The sequence below is a fragment of the Chenopodium quinoa genome, unplaced genomic scaffold, assembly GCF_001683475.1.
Source record: "Chenopodium quinoa cultivar QQ74 unplaced genomic scaffold, ASM168347v1, whole genome shotgun sequence".
Lineage (NCBI taxonomy): Eukaryota > Viridiplantae > Streptophyta > Magnoliopsida > Caryophyllales > Amaranthaceae > Chenopodium > Chenopodium quinoa.
Window position 1 is genome coordinate 7,499,205 of NW_018743850.1, and position 21,050 is coordinate 7,520,254.

Below are 21,050 nucleotides of genomic sequence, written 5' to 3' on the forward strand. Positions count from 1 at the left end.
AAGATGTGGGTGAGATGATACATGGCCACATGTAGAGATGGCAATGGATCGGATTCAGATCAGGTGGAGTTTCACCCACCTCCATCCATCATTACAATCCCATCATCCACATCCATCCATCACCCTCTTCACCCATCATCCGTATCCATCCATCCATCATCCACGAATGAAACGGGTGGATCGAGTGACTAATGGATGAACATTTTATGAAGATAAAAAAATTCGCATAAAATTTAATTTATGGTTATTTATACCGTAAGTTATTATTAATTTTAAAATAAAAAGGAAGCACTAACTACATATTCTTTGAAAAAATTAATTTGCAACTAACAAAGTAATTTTATTGTATATTTTAATTTTTTTTAATTAAATTCTTAGATTAAAAATCTTTATATATGTTAAACGGGTGGGTGTGTGGATGGTTAGCGGGTGAAAAAATCATCATCCATATCCGATCCATCATCCACTTCATCCGTCACCCGCTTTTCATCCATTTATTTTGAGTTTTCGTCCATTTATTTTAAGCAGATGGATCGGGTTAGCGGATATCCATCTAATATTGTCATCCCTAGCATGTACTACGTATGAAGTATACTGTGTACTAGGCTACTAGCTACTTTATTAGTTCTTTTTTACTTAATCTATTTCATTTATCACGCGTGCTTGTTAATGAAAATTCTTTATCGTCAATAATATCTTCTATTCTCGATAAGTAAAAATTACATAAATTAGATATATATTACAGAGTATGATAGTTTTATTGAGATTATTTTAATAAGGTCTCAAGTGATTTTATTTTTCTTTGCATAATCTCAAAAGATGGTTAAAAAAGAATAGACTTTTTCTCATATAAATCAATGAAGAATACTCATAATAAAATTTTCTCTCCTTTCATATGAAAGATTTTAAATAAGACAAACAAATTGAAATGTACTATATGACATACAATACATGTTGGATTTAACTAATGGAAAATTTGATTATAATAATCCAACCTTTGTACAGTCTAATTTTAATAATCCGACCTTTTGATTATTCCACAATAATCCAAACTTTGGGGGTGTTATATTCTATTAGGTCAAGCATGTCACTTAACCTACAATAATAAGTCACTTGCCACGTGTCGCATTTTTATTTGTCCGGAAAATATTTTTGATTGTTTTTTTAAAAAAAAAACTTTTTTTCCCTTTTTTTTTTCCTTTCATCTTCATCTTCTTTCTCCCTTCCACACCTCCATGAATGGCTCCCACTTCCGGCCAGACCTCCGCCCACCACACCTCCACTTCCACCACCTGCAGCAAGGAACCCCACCCCACCAGCCACCACCCTGGTCAAAACCTAGAAACACGACATCCTGAACCTAGAAACCCCCACCCACCATCGAAACTATCGCAAATCCCCACCCCACCGCCGATTTTTTTTTCAAATTCTCTCTCCCCCAAATCCTTCTTCTTCTTTCTTTTTCTCTCTGTTTCAACTTCCCTCCATAGCAGGAAATCATACTATGGGGACTTTCTTTACCCAGTGAATGCCTCAAATTGAAGGTTCAATTGCTTGAAACATCAAATCATCTTCTTCAAAAGCCCTTGTTTTCGGGTTTTGCTTGAAACATCAAAGAACAAGCCCTTGTTTCTAGGTTTTGAATTTGAAATTCTGAGTGTTGATTGGAATTTTGGGTTTTTGTATAGTGAGGTGTGGCTGGAGGGGAGGGATGGCCGGAACGGCGGAAAGAGAGGGGAAGGGGGAGAGGTTGTCCGGAAAAGGGAGGTCAGAGGGAGAGAGTGGCCGGAATTTGGAGTGGTTGCCGGACAGGGATTCAGCTGCCGGAATCAATGGGAGAAGGGAAGGGCTGATTTTTTTAAAAAAAATTCTTTTTCAACTTTTCTGACTTAAAAAAAATAAAAATGAAAAAAAAATACTATACCTATAGAACAGATAGCAGGTCACTTTGACCTAATAGAATAGAATGCCCCCAAAGCTTGGATTATTGTAGAATAATCAAAAGATCGGATTAATAAAAAAAAAAAATGACTGCGCAAAGGTTGAATTATTAGAATCAAATTTTTCTTAACTAATTGCCACCAAACATTGCTATATTAAGGTTATTCAATACTATACTCATACAAAATTGTTTAAAAATGAGACTAGTAATGTACTTAATTTTTATTTGTATTTACTAATTACTCCGTAATTTTTATAAATTCTTTCAACTTTAGATTGCGTACCTCATTTTAGTTTTGAGTAATTTAGATAAGTCTATAAGCTAAACTCAATTCACAGCTAAAATACTTTGTAGATTAATTACTCAATAATATACTCCGTATTAGCTATGTTTAGGATTTAAATAAAAGGTTCAAACACGTTAGAATCAAACAAAGTGAGCACACTTTTCCTTAAAATCCATCATTTTCAAAAATTGTACCTCCTATACTTGATTATCAAACATTGTTAACTACTCCGTAGTTAAATTGGTATTACCGTGTTTGAAAAATCAGCAGCGTATTCAACAGGGAATACCACATTCCACGAGTCTTGCTCGAATTGAAGTTTAATGCTGATTTCATCAATTGAAGGCCGTACTTGGTGGTTACTAAGTCATATTGACCATTGACTCTTTTTCTATACTCCTCGTACTTTACAAGAAGTGGAAAATCTTTCAGAACTTACGCAAAACACAATATCTTTTAATTGTCTATAGCATATATGGGATTGGTTCCCTCCATCGGGTGGATTCGGGTCATTGGTTGTACTTAAAAATAAATTTTAATGGATTATTTGTGTTTCGGTTAAAAAACAATGGACCTTCAGCAGGTCCTTTCGTGTGAGTGGAGACGAGGCCCAACCCGAGTGATGTCCGGATTGAGGATTTCCTGCACAGCAAAATACACGTAAGCTGGCCTCGGGGGTGTGCCGAGGAAGGCCCTTCCGATGCCGAAGTCAGTTTGGTGTATAAAAGTATAGAGAATAGCTATGCAAGATATTTGGTTGCTTGAGGCTATATGAGAATGAATGTAAATGTTGCCAAGTAATGGCTTTTATACCTTTATCCAAATGAATGGAGTGGGCTTGATGAATCAAAAGGGCTGACCTTTTGATCGGACTTGTTGAATGACTTGACATATGGGCCGTAGAGTTGAACCTTACTTTTGGACTTTGTTTATTTTCATTTGTGGACTAGGCCCAAATAAACAATATTCCAACAATTTGTAAACAATACCCTAACAATTAGAGTCAATGGGCGAATTCAGGATAAAAGTATTGAACGGGCCAAAAATACATACATTATAGAAAACTTATGTTAATATTACATTTGCTATGTATAATATAGGTATGTGCATATATGAAGAAAATCCAAACAAAACTTAATTTAAACAATAATGGATACGTAATATAAACGAGTAAACGGCAATCGACATGTTATAGTAAATAATTCTACATTCAGATTAATATTATTAGTTAGTTGTTTAATGGTTGCAATTCATACTATATTACCCTATCTTGATACGAAAAGCTAAAATTTTTGTACTTCCCATTCTATATTATTATTTTGGTGCCTCAATTAATCGATAATAGATCGATAATAGACACAATATAAGTTATATAGCCTTCTTAAGTACTCAGTACTACACTTAACATCACATTCTCATAGCAAAGTTTTTATATCACAAATTTTTCAACTATCTTGGACAGTGCAATGTAGGAAGTACCACCCTCACTTAAGGCCTCTTTTGCACTTGCTTTAAACTCATGAACCCTTGTTCTTATGCCTATCCCTTCTTCGTCCACCATCACCCTTCGCACCATTTTCGCAATCTCATATCTTTTCACCAGCTCCTTGCTAGGATCCACCTGAGGTCCGACCGCAATCCCAATTTCTCTTGTCAGCAAAACAGCATTCAAATGCTGCTCCGCATACAAAGGCCAAGTGATTATAGGCACCCCATTCACAATACTCTCTTGTGACGAGTTCCACCCACAATGACTAAGAAATGCACCTATTGATCCATGGGTCAGGATCTCCTCTTGTGGTGCCCACATTGGCACCACAAAACCCACATCGCGAGTTCGATCCAAAAACCCATCTGGTAGGTACTTGAAAAGAGTGTCCTCACCACTATGTTCGGACTTGAACAGAGAACCGCAGCTATCATTTTCTGTAGGAGGCCGAACCACCCAAATGAATCGCTGCTCGCTCAAATCCAAACCCCAGGCTAATTCAACAGTCTGTTGTGCTGATAACGTTCCACCACTCCCAAATGAAACATAAACCACGGACTCTTTTGGTTGACGGTCTAGCCAGTTCATTAACTCGGGTTTTGAACCTGTTGGTTCACCTGCTCGAACCAACGGTCCTATCGAATGAACTGGGGTTCTAGAAATATGCTTCATGAACCTTTCTTCCTTGAATGAATTAAGTGTCTTGGCCTCGAGATCCTCCCACGTGTTCACCAAAATGCCATCGGCGGCTGCCATGTGGGATGCTATACGGACTAATTCCTTGATGGTCTGGTCGTGGAGGGAAAAGATGAATTTAAATAGATCATCATCCATGATCGGTTCACTCTCAGGAGCATAAATTAGTTCATCCCGGTTCGCCTCTTTCTTCACATACGGAAGATAAAAATTGTGGGACAAGCACCTCGCATTAGTAGCAATGAACACATACTTCAACATGTTGAACTCCTGCGCGATTGCCTCTATTGCCTCGGTACTAATAACAAATCACATGATGCCACATGTTCCAATAACCTGTTATAATAGGTTAGTAACCGGTTAGGGACCAAAGAAAGCGAATACACCCCAAAATTGGGATTATTTAAAAATAATCCGAAATTGGGATTATTTAAAGCAAATACGTATAAGTTGGGATTATTTTTACCAATTTTTCCTTTTAATAAAACAAAGGGCAGCAAAATATTTCAGGATTTGTCAATCAGTAGTAATGAAATGAGAAATCAGCAGGTTAATCAAATTTAACGAAAGAGCTATCAATGAGAAAAACACAGATGAATCGAATTCTACAGCAAATCCTATACATCTGATTATACTGGCAGCAATGGTCGATAATTCAAGATTATCATTAATTGAGTTCCCCAAAGCATGAATATAGGCATATAGCTTAAGATACAGCAATCAAAGCTCTGTAACATTGCAATAATCATTCAAGAAGCAATTTTTAACATTTAAATGAATAATTCATCATCACCGAAATTGGATGCTGCTATTTCAAAGAAAATAATACAGTTTAATTTCCAGGGGGCTGCTTAGAATTACTACACTAGTCACCACTATATTGTGTCTGAATTACTCTCGGACATGTAACATAAATTAAAAGTTCTACATTTCTAAGCCTCTAAAGCGAACCTAGTTCAACACTCGAAAGTCACAACTCACAAATAAAACCTGATATTAACAACCATTTATGCTCAAGAAAACTCGAAAAACAAACACAGGGGTCGCAACATTGACATGGCCTGCCTTTCCAACTTGCCAGAGGTTCTGTTTCATGTTATAATAAATCATAAAAATGCTTACCCAGCTTTCAAATAATCTCATCCAAAGTCTGCTGCTCTACCATGATATAGCGATTTCAGGCCTCCGAAATGGCTCCCATTCTATAGGAAACCTGTACAGTTGAGTTTTTACTGGAGATGCCAATTTCAGAAAGTACCAGCAGCTTCCATTCGATTGGCAGAGGCAGACATGAGAATTGCAGGAGTACCTTCAGCATTTGGCCTTGGCACTACCAAGCGTGAGCTCCAAATCATCCGTGCTCACTTCATGTATTCTCTCTCCTTCCCAAGCCATAACAGCAGCACCATTTCCAAACTCAAATTCCGGGCCACGTCCTCTCTCCATAGCACCTCCCCATCCGAGGGCCATAGTCCCATTGAGTATCCCCTGCATCGAACTTCTCTGTGCAACAGCTTGTTTCACAAGGTTAAATGTAGGAGAAGATGGAGTACCTAAGGATGGCCCTGTTTGAAAGCTCACCCATCTACCAGAATCAACAGTCGAGGCATCAGACTCGTCACATTCTGGTATAGTAGGTGGGGTGGTGTTGTTGCGCCGTGTAGGGCTAGATGGGGCTGACACAGCAAAAAATGAGTTACGAGCAGCAGATTGTTGAGAGCCAGAGCCATTTGAATTCGACAAGGACTCAAACTCAGCTTTACGCTTTGAGCCCCTAGAAGTCGGGGAAGACAACGGAGGAGTTACAGGGGCACTGTTTGATATCCGAATGGGCGGGAGATTTTTAGGAATAGATGCCAAATTACGAAGGAAAGGTAGCAAATAATTCGACGGATTTGAATCATATCGTGAAGGGCTTGGGAATGAAGAAGATGTAGGACTGGCATGATATGAAGGTATGGGACTAGGGTATGCTGATGATTGTGGACTCTGCTGAAGGGAAGAACACGCACTAATATTCGCCGATGTCCCCGCCATATCCATTGGTGGTGGGTTGCATCCCTGTAATTGCAATTACATTAGCACACATAGTAACTGCAGCACAATACTAGCTTCATCAAAATCACATTATTTTGCCACATTCATTCGTTTCACAAAATGCCACAACCGAACATTGAATCAAACAATACCCAGAAAACATTGAATCAAGAATTAAAAATCTAATTCTTCATACCAAATTCATTAAAAAAATCTGGGTCAAAGGTAAAAAGATCTGAATCTAACAAAAAAGCACAAATCTGGGCATTTCGTCAACTTCAAAGCAAAAACAACAAAAACCCCAAATCTATCCAAATCAAATCAAGCAACAAATTAATCCCAACTTAGGGTTCTTAAAATCACCACGATTCAACATCCCCCCATCAAAATCAATCAAAAAAACAACCAAAAATCAATCAAACACCAACCAAAATCAAAATCAGATCTAAAAAACAAAAAGAGATTTGACCTTGCGATAAGTAGTACCATCTTCTTCAACAATCCAACCAGCTTCTCTACAAAGAGCTTTCAAAACCTCATTATTATTACAATGTTTAGGCAACTTATAATTCCCTTGAGCACGAAGACCAGTAAAGATCTTAGCAGCAATAGCTCGTCTTCTTCTTTCTCTCTTCTTATTATTTTCTCTCTCCTTCCAAGTGGGTAGTCTTTCGGACGCTCCTCCGCCCATATTTTCTCTCTCCTCGCCGTTGGCGCCGCCGCCAAGCTCCCGTTGTTTCGCAATCTTGTTGTTGGAGTTTCTCTCTCTAGATTTGATCTGGGTTTCTCTCTCTAGAAGCGTGTGGATTGTGGGAGTGAAGAAGAAGAAGATGAAATGGAGGAGGAGAGAGAAAATTGATTTGGATTGTAGTATAAGGTTGAGGCAGTTAGGCAACCGTGACAGCCTGCTCACGAGGAGATTGCCTCTTCTTCTTTTTTGCGTTTTTTATTTTCGGAATTTATTAATTTTATTTATTTTTGGTGAATATTTATTAATTTTATTATTGTTGGAAATATGGAATGATTACTTTTTGTGAATTTTATAATATTGTTACTTGAAATCATACTGTGTGACTCGTGGTCCGTGGTTAAATATCAAAGATTCGCTTTTTTTGCCCCCAATTCATGGGGTTGGGTTATTATAATGTTTTTATTTTTTCTTTAATTATGTACGGAGAAATGATATTGTTTTAATTACAAATATAGAATAAGAGTATTTGCTATTTAAGTTAAGATTGATAAAAGTTAAGCAACATCTAATGGATAAAGTATTCGGATCAATTGAAAAAGAAGACACAAGAAATGATCAAAATATTTAAGTCGCAAAAAAAAAACTTACAAATACAACATGTATATGGTAGATGGTTAGCTCGTTTGAAAATAATAATGCTTACATGGAGTGATCTCTCAAGATGGAACATATTCATCTCTAATACTCCATAATTATAGCAAATTGATATTACTATTGATTTGCAAATAAAACACTATGGGTAACTGAAATAGTGACTAATAAATATCTCCATAATTATGAGAATGTAAATTAGCAAAGTGATAATGTATCTTTTTGTATATCATCTATGCATGACTTCTATACTTCTAAACATTATACGGAGTATAATATTGAGATTGTAGTAATAAACTCTTTTTACTTCTAAAAACAAATATATATTAATCATGTATTTGTGTGTATGTATGCTCTCGGGAAATAAAATATTTAAGTTTAACCAAATAAAAATTCCAAAATTTCGTTGGAAAAAGTATGGTTTTGACGGATGAATGATGCATGAAGGTTAGAAAGAAAAGTAATAGTAGATCCGATCCCTGATAATACTTTTGAGGAAACCTTCTGATTGGACAAACAGTACAAGTGGGGTCATGGAGAAAGATGGAGAGTGACCAAGGTGAAGTGGGGGAAGAACAACAATGGATAAAGATAGGATGAGATATCAATTTCATCATTAGACCCCCTCAATTGTATTTTATTTTTAATGTGTTTATTTATAATAACGAGATCTAATTTTCAAAATAGGGAAATATAACAAATAAGTTAAGACAATAATAAATGACATTTGTGAGTCTTAAAATTAAGGTAAAATTGCCTAGAATAATCCTACATTTTGCCTCATTCGTCCAAAATAATCCCACCTTTCAATTGTTTTTAAATAATCCGACCTGCATACCCAATCTGCTCCAAATGGTGCCAAGTGACCGGTTACTTGTTAACAAAAAAATAAAATAAAATAAAATAAAATAAAATTGGATTCAACGTACACGTGTCACCATACAATTTGTCTAAAACTTTAAATAAAAAAAATAAAATAAAAAAGCAATAAGCCAGCCACCCCCTCCACTAGCCCCAGCCACCATAATACTCGATCGCCGAATTGCAGCAACCATCAGGAGCTCGCGTCGTCGTCGGTATTGTGGATGGTCTGGGTGGGCGAAATCAAGGCAAGGGAGAGTGACAGAGGCCGAAATCGTGGTGGGGAATGTGAAGGAGGCCTAACTCGCGTCGGGGAAAGGGGAGGGAGACCGGAATCGGGAAGGGGAGAGGTGCCGGAATTGGGACCGGGAAGGGGAGGGGGCCGGGATAGGACAGAGCTGGGGTTTTTGAGGGTGGCGAGATGATTTTATGGCTCGCCGACTGTAGGGAATTTTTCAACTCCGCCCTATTATGGTTCATGCTTTTAGGCATCGCGGCGTTCTAAGGAAAATAAGCTAGAGAAAAAGAGTAGCCAACAAGTTTTAGGAACTTGTAAATCGTTCACGGGTGTGAAGGTTATACCCCATTCACGATCACAGAGATCGCTAACTCCATAGTGGTCCGAAACCACAACTAGATGTTCGGTGATGATGGTACGAATCCAACCTTAAAGAGATTGAACCCGCCCTAAATAGGCCTTTACTTAATTATTATGTTATTCATGCGCGCTTTTTGATCAACATACATACATCAAATTAACCCTAAACCTGTTTAATCTATGTTGGTTGATTATTAATGCACAATCAAATCTAATATTGGTGATCACTTGAATTAAAATCATATTAAGCCTAAATTCAAATTATTAATTATCTTATTAGGCGTGATTTCAAGTACAAATTCCCTTTAAACTTGCAAGAAAGGGCGTGATCAAGTAATGGCAATAAATCATGAATAATTAAGCAAGATATGATTAATATAACAATCATCATCATATGAACATCATCAAAGCATCGCTAGCCATAAGATTCTAGGCATGATACTAAACGGATTGATAACAAATCCTAGTATGTCACTCTAATAACAAAATCAAAGCGTTAACCTAAACATGATGCTAGAAATCATAATAACATCCTAATCATGATACTATAAATTAAAATAACATTGTAAGCATGATTTCTACTCCAAAATCAAAGAGTAGTAAAAAGGTAATTGAATTACTCACTTTGATGCCTCGACTTTCTTGCTATTAAAACAATACACGCGTTAGTAAACTTCAAGAAAGTTAAATCAATAAAGTAAATAAATCAAATATGAATTGAAATATAGATTTGGGACCAAACCCTCAAAATTATCAACCTTTCACGTCGAGGTCGAAGGCAACGTTGAGGATGGCTTAGAGTATTCGAAACTCGTGAATGAGGTATTGTGACTAATTTGGGAGAGTATCAAGGATGTGTTTGGGCTAAGAACATGGGATGATTGATGATCAATAAGAATTGATGATGATTGGAGCAAGTTGGTTATAGCTTATGATTGATGGTTCTAGCTGATTTGAAAACATGGAAAACGACCTCTATTTTTAGGGAAAAAAAGAGTCTGGACGATAAAAAAAAAGATCAGAATTTGAATGGAAGTAAAACTGACTCTGACGCGCCGCATCGCGTTGGGACCATCGTTGTGTGTAGGTCCTGGCGTTGTGCACTGGTTTTAAAGGATAATCTAATATGTACGGAATTTGATTTCTAATGAAAATATGATCGTGAAATATATCCGAACGTCTTTGCATTCGAACAGGATGAGGATTATCATATGAGAAGTTTTATTCAATCTCGAACTCTTTGATCTTTAACTTTTCGGGGAGGATAGATTAGAACCTTCTAGAGATTTTTAAAAGAGTCCTAAAAATTCCTAATTGGTTTAAGATTAAAAATGAGATATTTAGACCCTCATATGATCATTGGGTCGTAGGTAAGGTGGACCTAGGTTCGGTTTGGGCTCGATTTAGTATTTTGACCATAATTTATTCGTTTTAAGTCGAATTTGGGCTTATAATATATCGTTGGAAAACTCCCTATTCATCTAAACAATAATTGGACCGGGATTATAGACCAAAATAATCTAAGCTAGTTTGGACGTTTTTATGACTTGGACACAAAACGAATGATTTTGGGTCAAAAGACACGAAATGGATAATTTCGGGTTAAAGGACATGAAATGAATGATTTTGGGTTAAAAGACACGAAATGAATTATTTTGGTTTAAAATATTGTAGGAAAGGTTAGGGGGGTGGTCAAGGCTTAAGGAGATTTCACGAGATTGTTCAACTCTTCACCGAACTCGTTAATTAAAGACGTAAAATGTACTCATCAATGGGTTTGGTTTTTGGGGAGACACAATCAGGTGTCTATACAAGCGTATTTTAAACGTTGCCTGGTTTCACGAGGGAGGGAGGCGGGTCGGTAGTTCTGGTAAAGGGTTCAGGCGCGCCGTCGGAGCCGGTGCTGGCGCTGGGGTTGGGGGTCCGGGTGGCCGGAGCCACAGGGCAGGGGTGTCAGGGGCGGCGGGAAGGCTTGGGCTGCTGGTGGTTTTTAAATAATTAATTTTATTTATTTTTTCTTTAAAAAACTATTTAACTTTTTTTTAAAAATTATTTTATTTTATTTTTATTTTTTTGACAAATCACAGGCCGATACGTGTCAAGTTACTTGTTATAACAAGTTACATGACAGGTTGGGACCATTTTGAGCGGATTGATATCAAAGGTTGTATTATTAAAAAATAATCGAAAGGTGGGATTATTATGGGCGGGTGAGGTAAAGATAGGATTATTCTAGGCAATTTTTTCTAAAATTAAAAGTACTGTAATATTTAGGTAAATAATCGGATATGAATCAACTTTGTAAGGTTCATAAAATGACGGAAGCATTTCGTATTTGAGTGGGTGGATTTCCAAAAAACAAAAAACGGAGTATCTGTATGTATGTAAGTGGGTATGTGAATGGAAACGGAGCTATAAAGAATGCGGGTAAACGTGAGTGTCAATCGTGAAGAGCTGACCACAAATGGCCAAGTAGTCATGGAGAGGCACGTGCGGTAACAGGTTCACAACTAAGATGGGTGGGTCATTAGGGGACCGCCGACCGGACACTTGGCTTATTTTGCGTTGTCCAGAACTTGCCAAGTTACTACCTATTGCTATTGCCAAATATTCCACGCACGTGGATTCATTTTGCACAAATACTCTATACTTACAAATTAATTTATTTAATTAAATACATTTATATATGTTGCTTTCGTTTCTTAGATATTTTGTCGTTGTTAAAAGATCGCTTTATTTTTAGTTAGGCTATGTTATTTTCACCTTATTTTTGTTGAACTAAAATTGTTTTTATTAAACTAAAATTATTGTTATTGTTTGTCTATTATATTTGTTCTTTAAAGTTACTGATGTTAACTGATTAATTTTCTTTTACTGAACTGAACTGAACATAATTTTACTGAATACTATTAATTTAAGGTGAAGAGAATAAGATCTTACCTTTGTTATATATATAATATTTCTTTATTTTTATATGTTCCTTTCGAACTCATACGTCAATACGTCATACCTAAATTCTACTAACCAAACACCCCTGAGAGATTGATGGGATACATGAGTCATGAATCTCATGATACAATGAATCGTTGTTCACGGCTCTATGACTCACGTTGACAAAGTTGCGAAGAAGATGCATTGATGGGTTATTGAACCTCATTACCTTATAGATCACTAGATGGCCCAAATTGACATTAATCTTAACAGTACATTATTAAGTGGCTAAGAGCCCATATTAAGATCGGGCCCACAGTTTCTTTTCCAATTGTTATTGTAAGAACTAAGAACCCAATGAGTTTTTATTGTAAGTTCGTACTAACTAGAGAACATTAATTAACAATACTTTAATTTACATCTCTTAAATATATACAGAGAAAATCAATAATGTTTTCCACTCTTATCCTTCTCACAAGCTAACAACATGAGGGCGAAGGGAACATGAAAAACATTACGCAATATCTTATTCCTAATACAAGATCTTGGCGAATAGAGAGGAATAAAGAAAACTAATAATGCCCCTAAGAACATCCCTCCCATGACTAATACCACAAGGCCTAGCCAAAAAACTACATTATACAACACCACATACAAACCCGCCATGAACGCCACCGACATCATGGCTAGGGAAGTCCCAAGCAAGGGTACCGCAAAGTCGAGTGATAGCAAGACGAGCCTAAGTTCATCGAGCTGGGCCCAAATGAGGGTGACCATAGTGAGGATGGAGGTATACATCGCGATGGTGTTGGTTATCACAAAAACTTGGAAGGCACACTTGTGGGCAAGGGTAGCCATACCTACCTTGGGATTGTTGTTGTTAAAACCACCTGGGACGGTGAAGCCGGAGGCGAAGGTCACGGTGGCTACTAGGGTAGCTACCAATAGAAGTGTGTTGATTCTTTCCTTGTACTTGTGTTTACGTTTCCTTAAGGGATGGTTCCTTATTGGGTTTCCTTTTGGGTCAAGTAACATGTAGGCGGTTTGGGTACCAAAAGAGTTATTCCTAGTCATGTCTTGCCCTACTATGTTTATGTTTACATTGTGTAGTTGTGGGGCTCTTGGAACACCGGCATTTCTCAAGGATAACCAAGTCAACCGCTGCAAAATTGTAAAGTGGAAGAAAATATTATAAGAATAAATAACATAGGTACATGCACTTACTATGGGAAGAAAAAGACTATGGAAAACTAAAGGAAAGAACTAGACAAGAATAAGAATATGAGATCATGTTAATAAGGTTGTGTACATACTCCGTGTATTTGATCCATTTGACTCGATCCAAAAATCAAATCCAAATGTAGATTATATTTATTCTGAAAGATTATGTGATACAATCCGTAAACTCGAATATTTGAAAATTTCGGATATTTTTGTATTAGAGTCAGATTGCTTTTTTCTGATCTAAAATTTTGGATATTTAAAAATTAAATTAGATCGTATTTAATATTCGAAATTACATAACTCAATATAATATGTTCAACTTTATTTTTAAACATATATAGCCTTGGGTCCGATTGGGCTCACCCAATTTAGTTAATTTACAGTGACATAAACATATACTCATTCAAAAGAATAAGTAAGTAAATAATCTTTTTACAGCAAAATTTTAACTTTTCTACTACTCACAAAATAATTTAATCCTTTAAATTCTTTTAATTGCCCCATGAAGGCATGAATGTTCAATCACTGTATTATAAAATAATTCTTGCATTGAAAGGTGGATTACTCAAATACAATCTAATAATTAAATAACTGCGCATTATTTTTTTGTTTTAATTGTCACACTTTCATTATAAAAATCTAGAATTAGAAGGTGTTTGCGCTATAAAATATTAAAATCTAACAAAACCTTTCTTTATCACTAACGGGTGAACAACAGCACATGCATCACCATGTTATGCTCTATTTAGTAATGTCATAATCTTGAACTTTAATTTGTGCCGCCTTTCTTTTCAATAATTTTTACTAGCTAAAGTAATGATTTGATTAGATAAGATTCATAAGAGTAAGCTAAAGACAAATAATTGACTAGTAAACGAAGACTCTAAAAGCTAGGTTCAAGACAGATTTAATTATTACTTGAATTGGGACCATTGAACTTTCGAAATGTGTCTTGGCACCCCGCTAATAAAAAAATTAATTGGTAAAGGAAGATTTGGTTCATATAGTCGGATTTATTTTAATCATTAGTTCAACACTTAAAACAATTATTATAATGAACGTTACACTGTGTAAACGAAACAAGGAAACTTGGACTATGTTCATTTTATTCAATTAGAAGGTTAGCGTCCAAAATAGTCACCTGTTATCAAATTTAATTAATTTAGAAAATACATTTAATGCTTATATGCAATAATGCGTACCTCTTCAAACGAAGGAATATGATCTCCGATTAGTCCAATATCCTCAGCAATGTCAAGGGCAGTGCATCCCTCCTTATTCTGAGCAGATAAATTGACCCTATCATCCCAAGTAAATTGATAAACCACCTTAGGATGTCTCCACTTTGAAGCCAAATGCAAGGGAGTGTTGCCTTCTCCATCTTTCATGTTGATCATCATCCCGAGCTCCGGCTGTCCTAAGATAAACTTGACAACCTTAGCTTTCCCATTCGCGGCAGCCTCATGAAGGATGTTCCGTCCATTTTTGGTTAGCATAAACCTCGTGTTATCGTGCAAACAGGATATAAAAAGCTTGACTATTTCAACATTGCCTCCGCTGCAAGCCCAATGGATTGGATAGTAGCCTTTTTCGTCGATATTGTAGGCTTGGTTTTGAGAATTCTTATCATTGATTATGCACTTAACCCCGTCTAGGAAGCCTGTATAGGCAGCGTATGACAATGGTGTTTTTCCTAGTTCATCTGTCTTATATAGGACCATTTCGTTGTAATTTTGAAACATCATTTCGAAGATATCTGCTCAATTTTTCAGTTGAAATACCAATCAAATAATAAGGTACTTACTCCGTACTTCATGAAACACTGTTACTATTATTGGCTAAAAGTCTTAAACGATCATACCTAATAGCTTAAATTGGTAAAATTCATCAATATTTCTGATTTTTAATGCCCAAAAATTGCAATAGCCGTCACATGATGTAAAATACTTGAAAGTACCAAATAGTCTTTCAATCTGAGCTAATTATAAAAAGGATATGACTCATAAGGGCAAAGACTAATTGGACATATGATATAACATGACTGGATTTCAATTTCAAATTGTATGGGAGCAATGATTAGTATGACTCAAACTCAAACTAGACCCAACCCGACTAGACCCAATTTAACCCGATCTAGTCACTGGAATTGACACCTCTTATTAGACCAACTTCTCGTGACTTGTGACTTTGTGAGACATCAAATGTTACCTAAAAATCTAAAAAAGGATCACCCTATAAACACAAAGTAAAAAACATTATAAAGGAGAGTATTTTTATTTGTACCTTTCTTTTTTGCTAGAATAATAGCATGAACAACTGATTTTGCCGATCTTGCTGATAATTTCTCCTCAGACTCTGAAGTAACAAAATCTTCACTGAGCATGAATTTAACAAGATCCCAAAACTCGGCTTTGATAGCCAAATAAAGGGGAGAAAACCCATGAAAATTCAACTGATAGAACGTATTTGGGCATTTTGCAAACAAATACCTACCCAATTCCTTTTGTTGATTCTCTAATGCTATATGTAGGGCAGTATTGCCATCTTCGTTTGGTCTCTTCAACCATTTAATCAAATCGGCTTGATTAACTTGAAACAGTAGACTCTTGGCAGCCTCAATCTGGCACGACCGTGCAGCAACATGGATAGGAAGATCACCTTTAGTGTTTTGAAGGTCAAGAAGTTGCGGACTTCGTTGTATGATTGTATTTATGTTTGTTAGGCCAAGACTTGCTGCTATATGAAGGATGGTGTCATTGTTGTCTTCTAAGACTAGACTCGAGTAATTGCAGTCGTGGCCGATTTCTTTATGCAAGCCAACGATGTCGTTATTGATGAGCATTGAGTAGTGAAGGGCATTAATACGGTTAATCGGCGTCTCGGGTTGCGAATCTGATGATAGTGTACGGGTGATTCCTGAAGGTGAATTCGATGATGACCGCGACGATGAGCCGATTTCAGGAGTGCTGTTACTACGGCTTGGGTGGCTTTGTGGGTGGTAGTGATCATTGGTGGGATGAATTTGTCGGGGTTGTAATTGAGCATCCATGAGTGGGGTGAGCTGAGCTCTAGTGGTAGAATGAAGGGTAGAGCACTTGAGCTAATATAATACCAAGTACTAGTTACAGTAGTTAGTGTATTATTGGATAGTTGTGTCCTTTTAAGCGGGGGGACGGTTCAATTCGTTGTTGGTTTCTTAGAGTAAAAAATGTAAAGCCGACAATAAAGTTTGGTGGGTGCCATTTTAATATAAAAAGACCTTGTTATGTAATAATTGAGGATGGAATGAAACTCATAAGATGTATCATGTATTGATGTATATGTAGGCAGTGTAGCTTGTTATACCCCTCGTTTTTTTTAAGGGTAATAGTTCAATTGGTACAATCTTAAATTAAATTTGTAACAACAATTCTTCTTTATTTTTCTTAAACTAAGCTTATTAGTTTGTTGCAACTTGTAAGTATTGACAAATAAAAATGTGTCAACTAATTTAAAAAATATTTGTAGTTGAAATTATATACTGACAAACATGACTAGAAGAAATCTATCAACAAAATTAACTGGAAAATGTATATGCTAATAATCAAAGTTGTACATTATAAAGTGTAAAGTCAAGATTTCTAAACTACAAAGAAAATTATACATCTATATATTCAATACGTCACCAAATAAATCACAATATAAATTTAAGGTTTACGTAGTACTTCTTTTGTTTCCTTTAAATAATACTTTTATTACATTTGATTATGCATAACAAACTTTTTAGTCAACTTAACTACTCGTACATATAAGTAAGTAATATCATGTTCAACTCATTTTTTTTTTCTTCACATTTAGTAGAAAAAAAATGTGCATATTCAGTGAAAGTTTTTGTACATTTATCCTTCTCATTTTAAGAAACTAACTTTTGTATAAAGGTTAACATATCAAACATATAACAACAATTAAGAAAGCAATGCACAATAGTACGAGTAATAAACTAATTTAATAATCCACGGTTCTAGACAATTCTAGCTAGATAGCAACCAAATCTTAGAATAACTTCGGTCATTATTGTTGGTCGTAATCTTAATACAGTACTTGATTTTAAGTGATCATTTGAATAGAAGCAGCAAAATGCTATTTGCATGCTAATGTTTATATTATTACTATTACTACGTATTAATTTTGGTTGACCAGTTTTCAGATTTGTTGATAAGGCCAGCTTGCTTCTCATTGGCTATTCTGGCTAGTCCTTAGTTCCAAAAGGATGCAAGCCGACATACGGATCGGAGCATGTCAATATGTGGTATCCAAAGGTTGGTGAAGTTTGACTGTAGCACTTTCCTATGGCTGCTTTATAAGCACATTTTTGTACTCCATATCAAAATATGTGGTTTTAGTATGATAGTATCTAATTTAATTTGTACCAAAATACGAAATATGTGATTTTTGTATAAAGTTGTGATTTTGGTAGTTGTTTGGTACTGTATGAGATTTAAATTTGAAATTGATCTAGCACCTCAACCTAGCTACTCTTCAAAGGTTACATATCTAGCGCGTGGAAAGCGGTTGAATTTTCCGGAAAAAAACCCAGAAGGAAGTCTGAATTATAAACTCCTTTATGGAGTACTTTTTTAAATAACATATGAGGTTACTTGTATGAATGAATAAATATTCTTATAAATAAATGTAGCCACTATATACCATGTGACCGATCACAAACAAGAATTAGTGTGATAAAATTACAAGCTTGAATACAACCTTGAATATTAAAGAAAAAGATTACAAATACTGAAATACACAATACCATTATGCCATTACAAGCTAAGGAAAACAACAATCAATTCTCTATAAAATTAATAAAAGGATACAGAGTACACACATAATTGTTATGATAACCAAATCTATTTTCTTAAATATAATAAGTAGTATATAAAAAAAAAATTAATTTTTGGTATCATCTATTTTTATTATTACACTGTATATAGTAATTTCTCAAATCAAATTACATGTACGTTTATATCTATCATATAAATTGTAGAATACTAGCTTTTTTTTATTTATTTATTTTTATTTTTTATTTCCAAACAAGCACTATTTAACAGCAACACAACAACATTCACAAGCTAATTTATTTTCGTCTAATATTAACACATGTTTCTTTTGATTAAATCCACTACCTCAAGATTAGTAGCTAAATCCAAGGGTATACGACCATTTTCATCTTTCTTCTTAAGGAGCTCTTTACCCTCTTTTAGGCTCAACAAGTACACGACTACATCTTTCAGCTTGTTGCTGCGCTCTTTAGCGGCTACGTGCAGCACTGTTCGCCCATGATGAACATCTTCGAGCAACGACTTTGGAAATAAAGAGTAAAACTCTTTTAAGACCTGAACATGGCCTCCTAGACATGCCTTGTGTATCGGGTAAGATTTATCGTTGTTGCGAATTCTTCTTGTTGTAGGAAACTTTTCGAGGATGTAGCGAACCATGCCAGTGAAGCCATTATTTGCAGCATAAGAAAGTGGAGTTAATCCTTCTTCATCGGTGTTGTAGATTAGATCGGGTTGATCCTCGAGTATAGTTTCTAGCATTTCTGTAGGAATTTAAACATTGATTATTTGAAAAATGACTACCATATTATTTTAATGATATATAATATAATCGGTTCAATTTTTCACGTTAATGGCCACAATTAGTCTTATAATATCTACAATGTAAATATAAATTTTGAACATTTTAATCCAACATAAAATAAATATCTTTTGAGAAACTATAAAATAAGAATAAAAATTACATAAATGAAACTAAAAATTTGATAAATCAAAAAAATGTTGATAATATTATCTAATACCATTACTAAAGTAATATATTTAATTACTTGGAAAAAATATGTCAATTATAAATTATATAATCATTAAAACATTATGGTAGTCATATTTTAAAAGAGTACTGTAAAATTTTCATTTAATCGATAAAACGTTGAGGACATAATTTGGTAGATAGATGTCTTACGTTTAATTTTAATGTAGAGACTTGACGAAAATTTTAATAGAGACGAATAAGATTTAAAAGTCATACATAACTTTAACATTGAAACAAGGAGACCCGTGTGACAAGGGTTCGAACCTCATCCCCCCTTGTGATAGGAGGGGGCTCCTCGTGCACCTCACCTGTAAAAAAAGGCTAGGGACGCAGGGAGTAACTAATTTACCTTGATTCTGCTTTTTAATAGCAGCACGTACAATTGAATTGGCTTCCATTAGATCAACCAGAGCGTTATTAGGCTCGTTAAGCATGCGCTTGACCAAGTCCAAGTTGTTGTCAAGAACAGCAAGGTAAAGTGGTGAAGGACTGGCGGCCCTAGTGTTAGGCGCACGCCTCGCAGCAGCGGCATTGGCAAGAAGTTGAGAATTGTTGGCTAGTGAATTCAGCAACATATCAGCATTCATCATGTAGACCAAGATGTTGGTGTTCATGACCCGTGGGATAAGGTTGCTTCTAGCGGCCGTGTTCATGATTTCGAACACCACTGCTCGATTGCGATCATGACCTTGAAGAGGCGTTGTGTTGGAGGGAATGTTCATCTCTTTCATAATTTTCTCTTTTACATTCTCTAATTGTTTTTCTGTCATTGTGTTATAAGGATGATTGGGGTTGACAAAGGCAGCTAAGAAATGTGGTTAATTACTAGTTTGATTTCTTAAAAATACGGCGCATAACGTGTCCCTATTTATATAAGGTAGAAGGCAGAAATGTACGCGTAATTTCAGCAGCAAATTAAATGAAACATCCTAATAATATTCGAAGTTTCAAACCATAGTCGGTTCCTAAAATTTTTCTTTGATTTGTTACTATGACAGTGGACGACTTAGTTTGTTTTACGACTTAACCGCTACACGGATACACGGTTCATCTGTATTTGGTTCTTATATAGTCGGGATTTTTTTTTTTTTTTTTTTTAATTTATTTAATTTTTTTATCTCAGTTCCAAGAGGTCTGAGATTTGAATCCTATCAACTGAGGGTATTTGAGGTAGGGATTGAAGATACCCTTATCCTCCCTCTACTTTCAAGTGTCTGACCCGTAAATATTGGAACAAAAAAACCGTAAAGATTAAGGTGTAGTCAGGATTATCCTCCTTACCAAAAAAATAAAAATAAAGGCTTGGTTTAATCTTTAATGTCAATAATTTTTTTTTTTGTGCAATTACATACGTTGCATCTAATGAATCGCCCTGATTGATTCATCTTGTTTTGTTCTAATATTTTGATTTTAACTTATACTCTATGAAATTTATAAATTGTCATAACTTATTTTCAGAATTAATTTCATTAGCTTTTATTTTTGCTAAAATATTTTGTTTGAAATCATTTTTTTTTTGACAAGCATATTATTTAATTTATTGTGATTCAAAATATAAATTTATTAGAACTTACTTCAATTTAAATTATAAGAGATTATATTACTTTAATTTGTTCTGCGTAATATAAGTCAAAATAAGATGAATTCAACTTTATTACATAACATATGGCCACTTCTTTTTATGCATATCCTAATTTAATCCAAGTTTAATTAATTTATAATATCTTGCTACTTAATATAATTACAAGAAAATAGGGGTGAAATCCAGCTAGTATATCTTGCATTCACATTGCTTAT

At 35.3% G+C, this 21,050-nt stretch overlaps 4 protein-coding genes across 5 annotated transcripts; all 4 read right to left on the minus strand.

Moving 5' to 3' along the window:
* Window positions 1-3,498: 3,498 nt before the first annotated feature.
* LOC110686204 (anthocyanidin 3-O-glucosyltransferase 5-like) lies at window positions 3,499-5,683 on the minus strand. Its single transcript, XM_021862808.1, has 2 exons — window positions 5,536-5,683; window positions 3,499-4,749 (listed from the first exon to the last, which is right to left on the minus strand). The coding sequence occupies exon 2, from the start codon at window positions 4,672-4,674 to the stop codon at window positions 3,658-3,660; it is 1,017 nt and encodes a 338-aa protein (XP_021718500.1). The 5' UTR covers window positions 4,675-4,749; window positions 5,536-5,683; the 3' UTR covers window positions 3,499-3,657.
* A 19-nt stretch (window positions 5,684-5,702) lies between these two features.
* On the minus strand, window positions 5,703-7,747 carry LOC110686205 (BES1/BZR1 homolog protein 2-like). The gene is made up of 2 exons (XM_021862809.1): window positions 6,920-7,747; window positions 5,703-6,474 (listed from the first exon to the last, which is right to left on the minus strand). The coding sequence occupies exons 1-2, from the start codon at window positions 7,139-7,141 to the stop codon at window positions 5,725-5,727; spliced, it is 972 nt and encodes a 323-aa protein (XP_021718501.1). The 5' UTR covers window positions 7,142-7,747; the 3' UTR covers window positions 5,703-5,724.
* Window positions 7,748-12,577: 4,830 nt separating this feature from the next.
* Window positions 12,578-16,807, minus strand: LOC110686206 (protein ACCELERATED CELL DEATH 6-like). Of its 2 annotated transcripts, XM_021862811.1 has the most exons (4): window positions 15,900-16,807; window positions 15,690-15,761; window positions 14,609-15,162; window positions 12,578-13,343 (listed from the first exon to the last, which is right to left on the minus strand). In XM_021862811.1, exons 1-4 carry the CDS (start codon window positions 16,453-16,455, stop codon window positions 12,627-12,629), a joined length of 1,899 nt encoding a protein of 632 aa, XP_021718503.1. In that variant the 5' UTR covers window positions 16,456-16,807; the 3' UTR covers window positions 12,578-12,626. The 2 variants fall into 2 exon arrangements, with proteins under 2 accessions (XP_021718503.1, XP_021718502.1); XM_021862810.1 differs by having other exon boundaries at window positions 15,690-16,807.
* Window positions 16,808-18,447: 1,640 nt separating this feature from the next.
* LOC110686208 (protein ACCELERATED CELL DEATH 6-like) lies at window positions 18,448-20,675 on the minus strand. The gene is made up of 2 exons (XM_021862812.1): window positions 19,603-20,675; window positions 18,448-18,984 (listed from the first exon to the last, which is right to left on the minus strand). The coding sequence occupies exons 1-2, from the start codon at window positions 20,021-20,023 to the stop codon at window positions 18,536-18,538; spliced, it is 870 nt and encodes a 289-aa protein (XP_021718504.1). The 5' UTR covers window positions 20,024-20,675; the 3' UTR covers window positions 18,448-18,535.
* Window positions 20,676-21,050: the final 375 nt, after the last annotated feature.

Coding starts and splice junctions, on each gene's coding strand:
- LOC110686204 (XM_021862808.1), bottom strand. CDS start 4,674: ATGTTGAAGTATGTGTTCATTGCTACTAATGCGAGGTGCTTGTCCCAC.
- LOC110686205 (XM_021862809.1), bottom strand. CDS start 7,141: ATGGGCGGAGGAGCGTCCGAAAGACTACCCACTTGGAAGGAGAGAGAA. Junction 6,475..6,919: donor ATGGTACTACTTATCGCAAG/GTCAAATCTCTT, acceptor TTGCAATTACAG/GGATGCAACCCACCACCAAT.
- LOC110686206 (XM_021862810.1), bottom strand. CDS start 16,455: ATGGATGCTCAATTACAACCCCGACAAATTCATCCCACCAATGATCAC. Junction 15,163..15,689: donor TATTCTAGCAAAAAAGAAAG/GTACAAATAAAA, acceptor AAAATTGAGCAG/ATATCTTCGAAATGATGTTT. Junction 13,344..14,608: donor ATATTCCTTCGTTTGAAGAG/GTACGCATTATT, acceptor ACAATTTTGCAG/CGGTTGACTTGGTTATCCTT.
- LOC110686208 (XM_021862812.1), bottom strand. CDS start 20,023: ATGACAGAAAAACAATTAGAGAATGTAAAAGAGAAAATTATGAAAGAG. Junction 18,985..19,602: donor TATTAAAAAGCAGAATCAAG/GTAAATTAGTTA, acceptor AAATTCCTACAG/AAATGCTAGAAACTATACTC.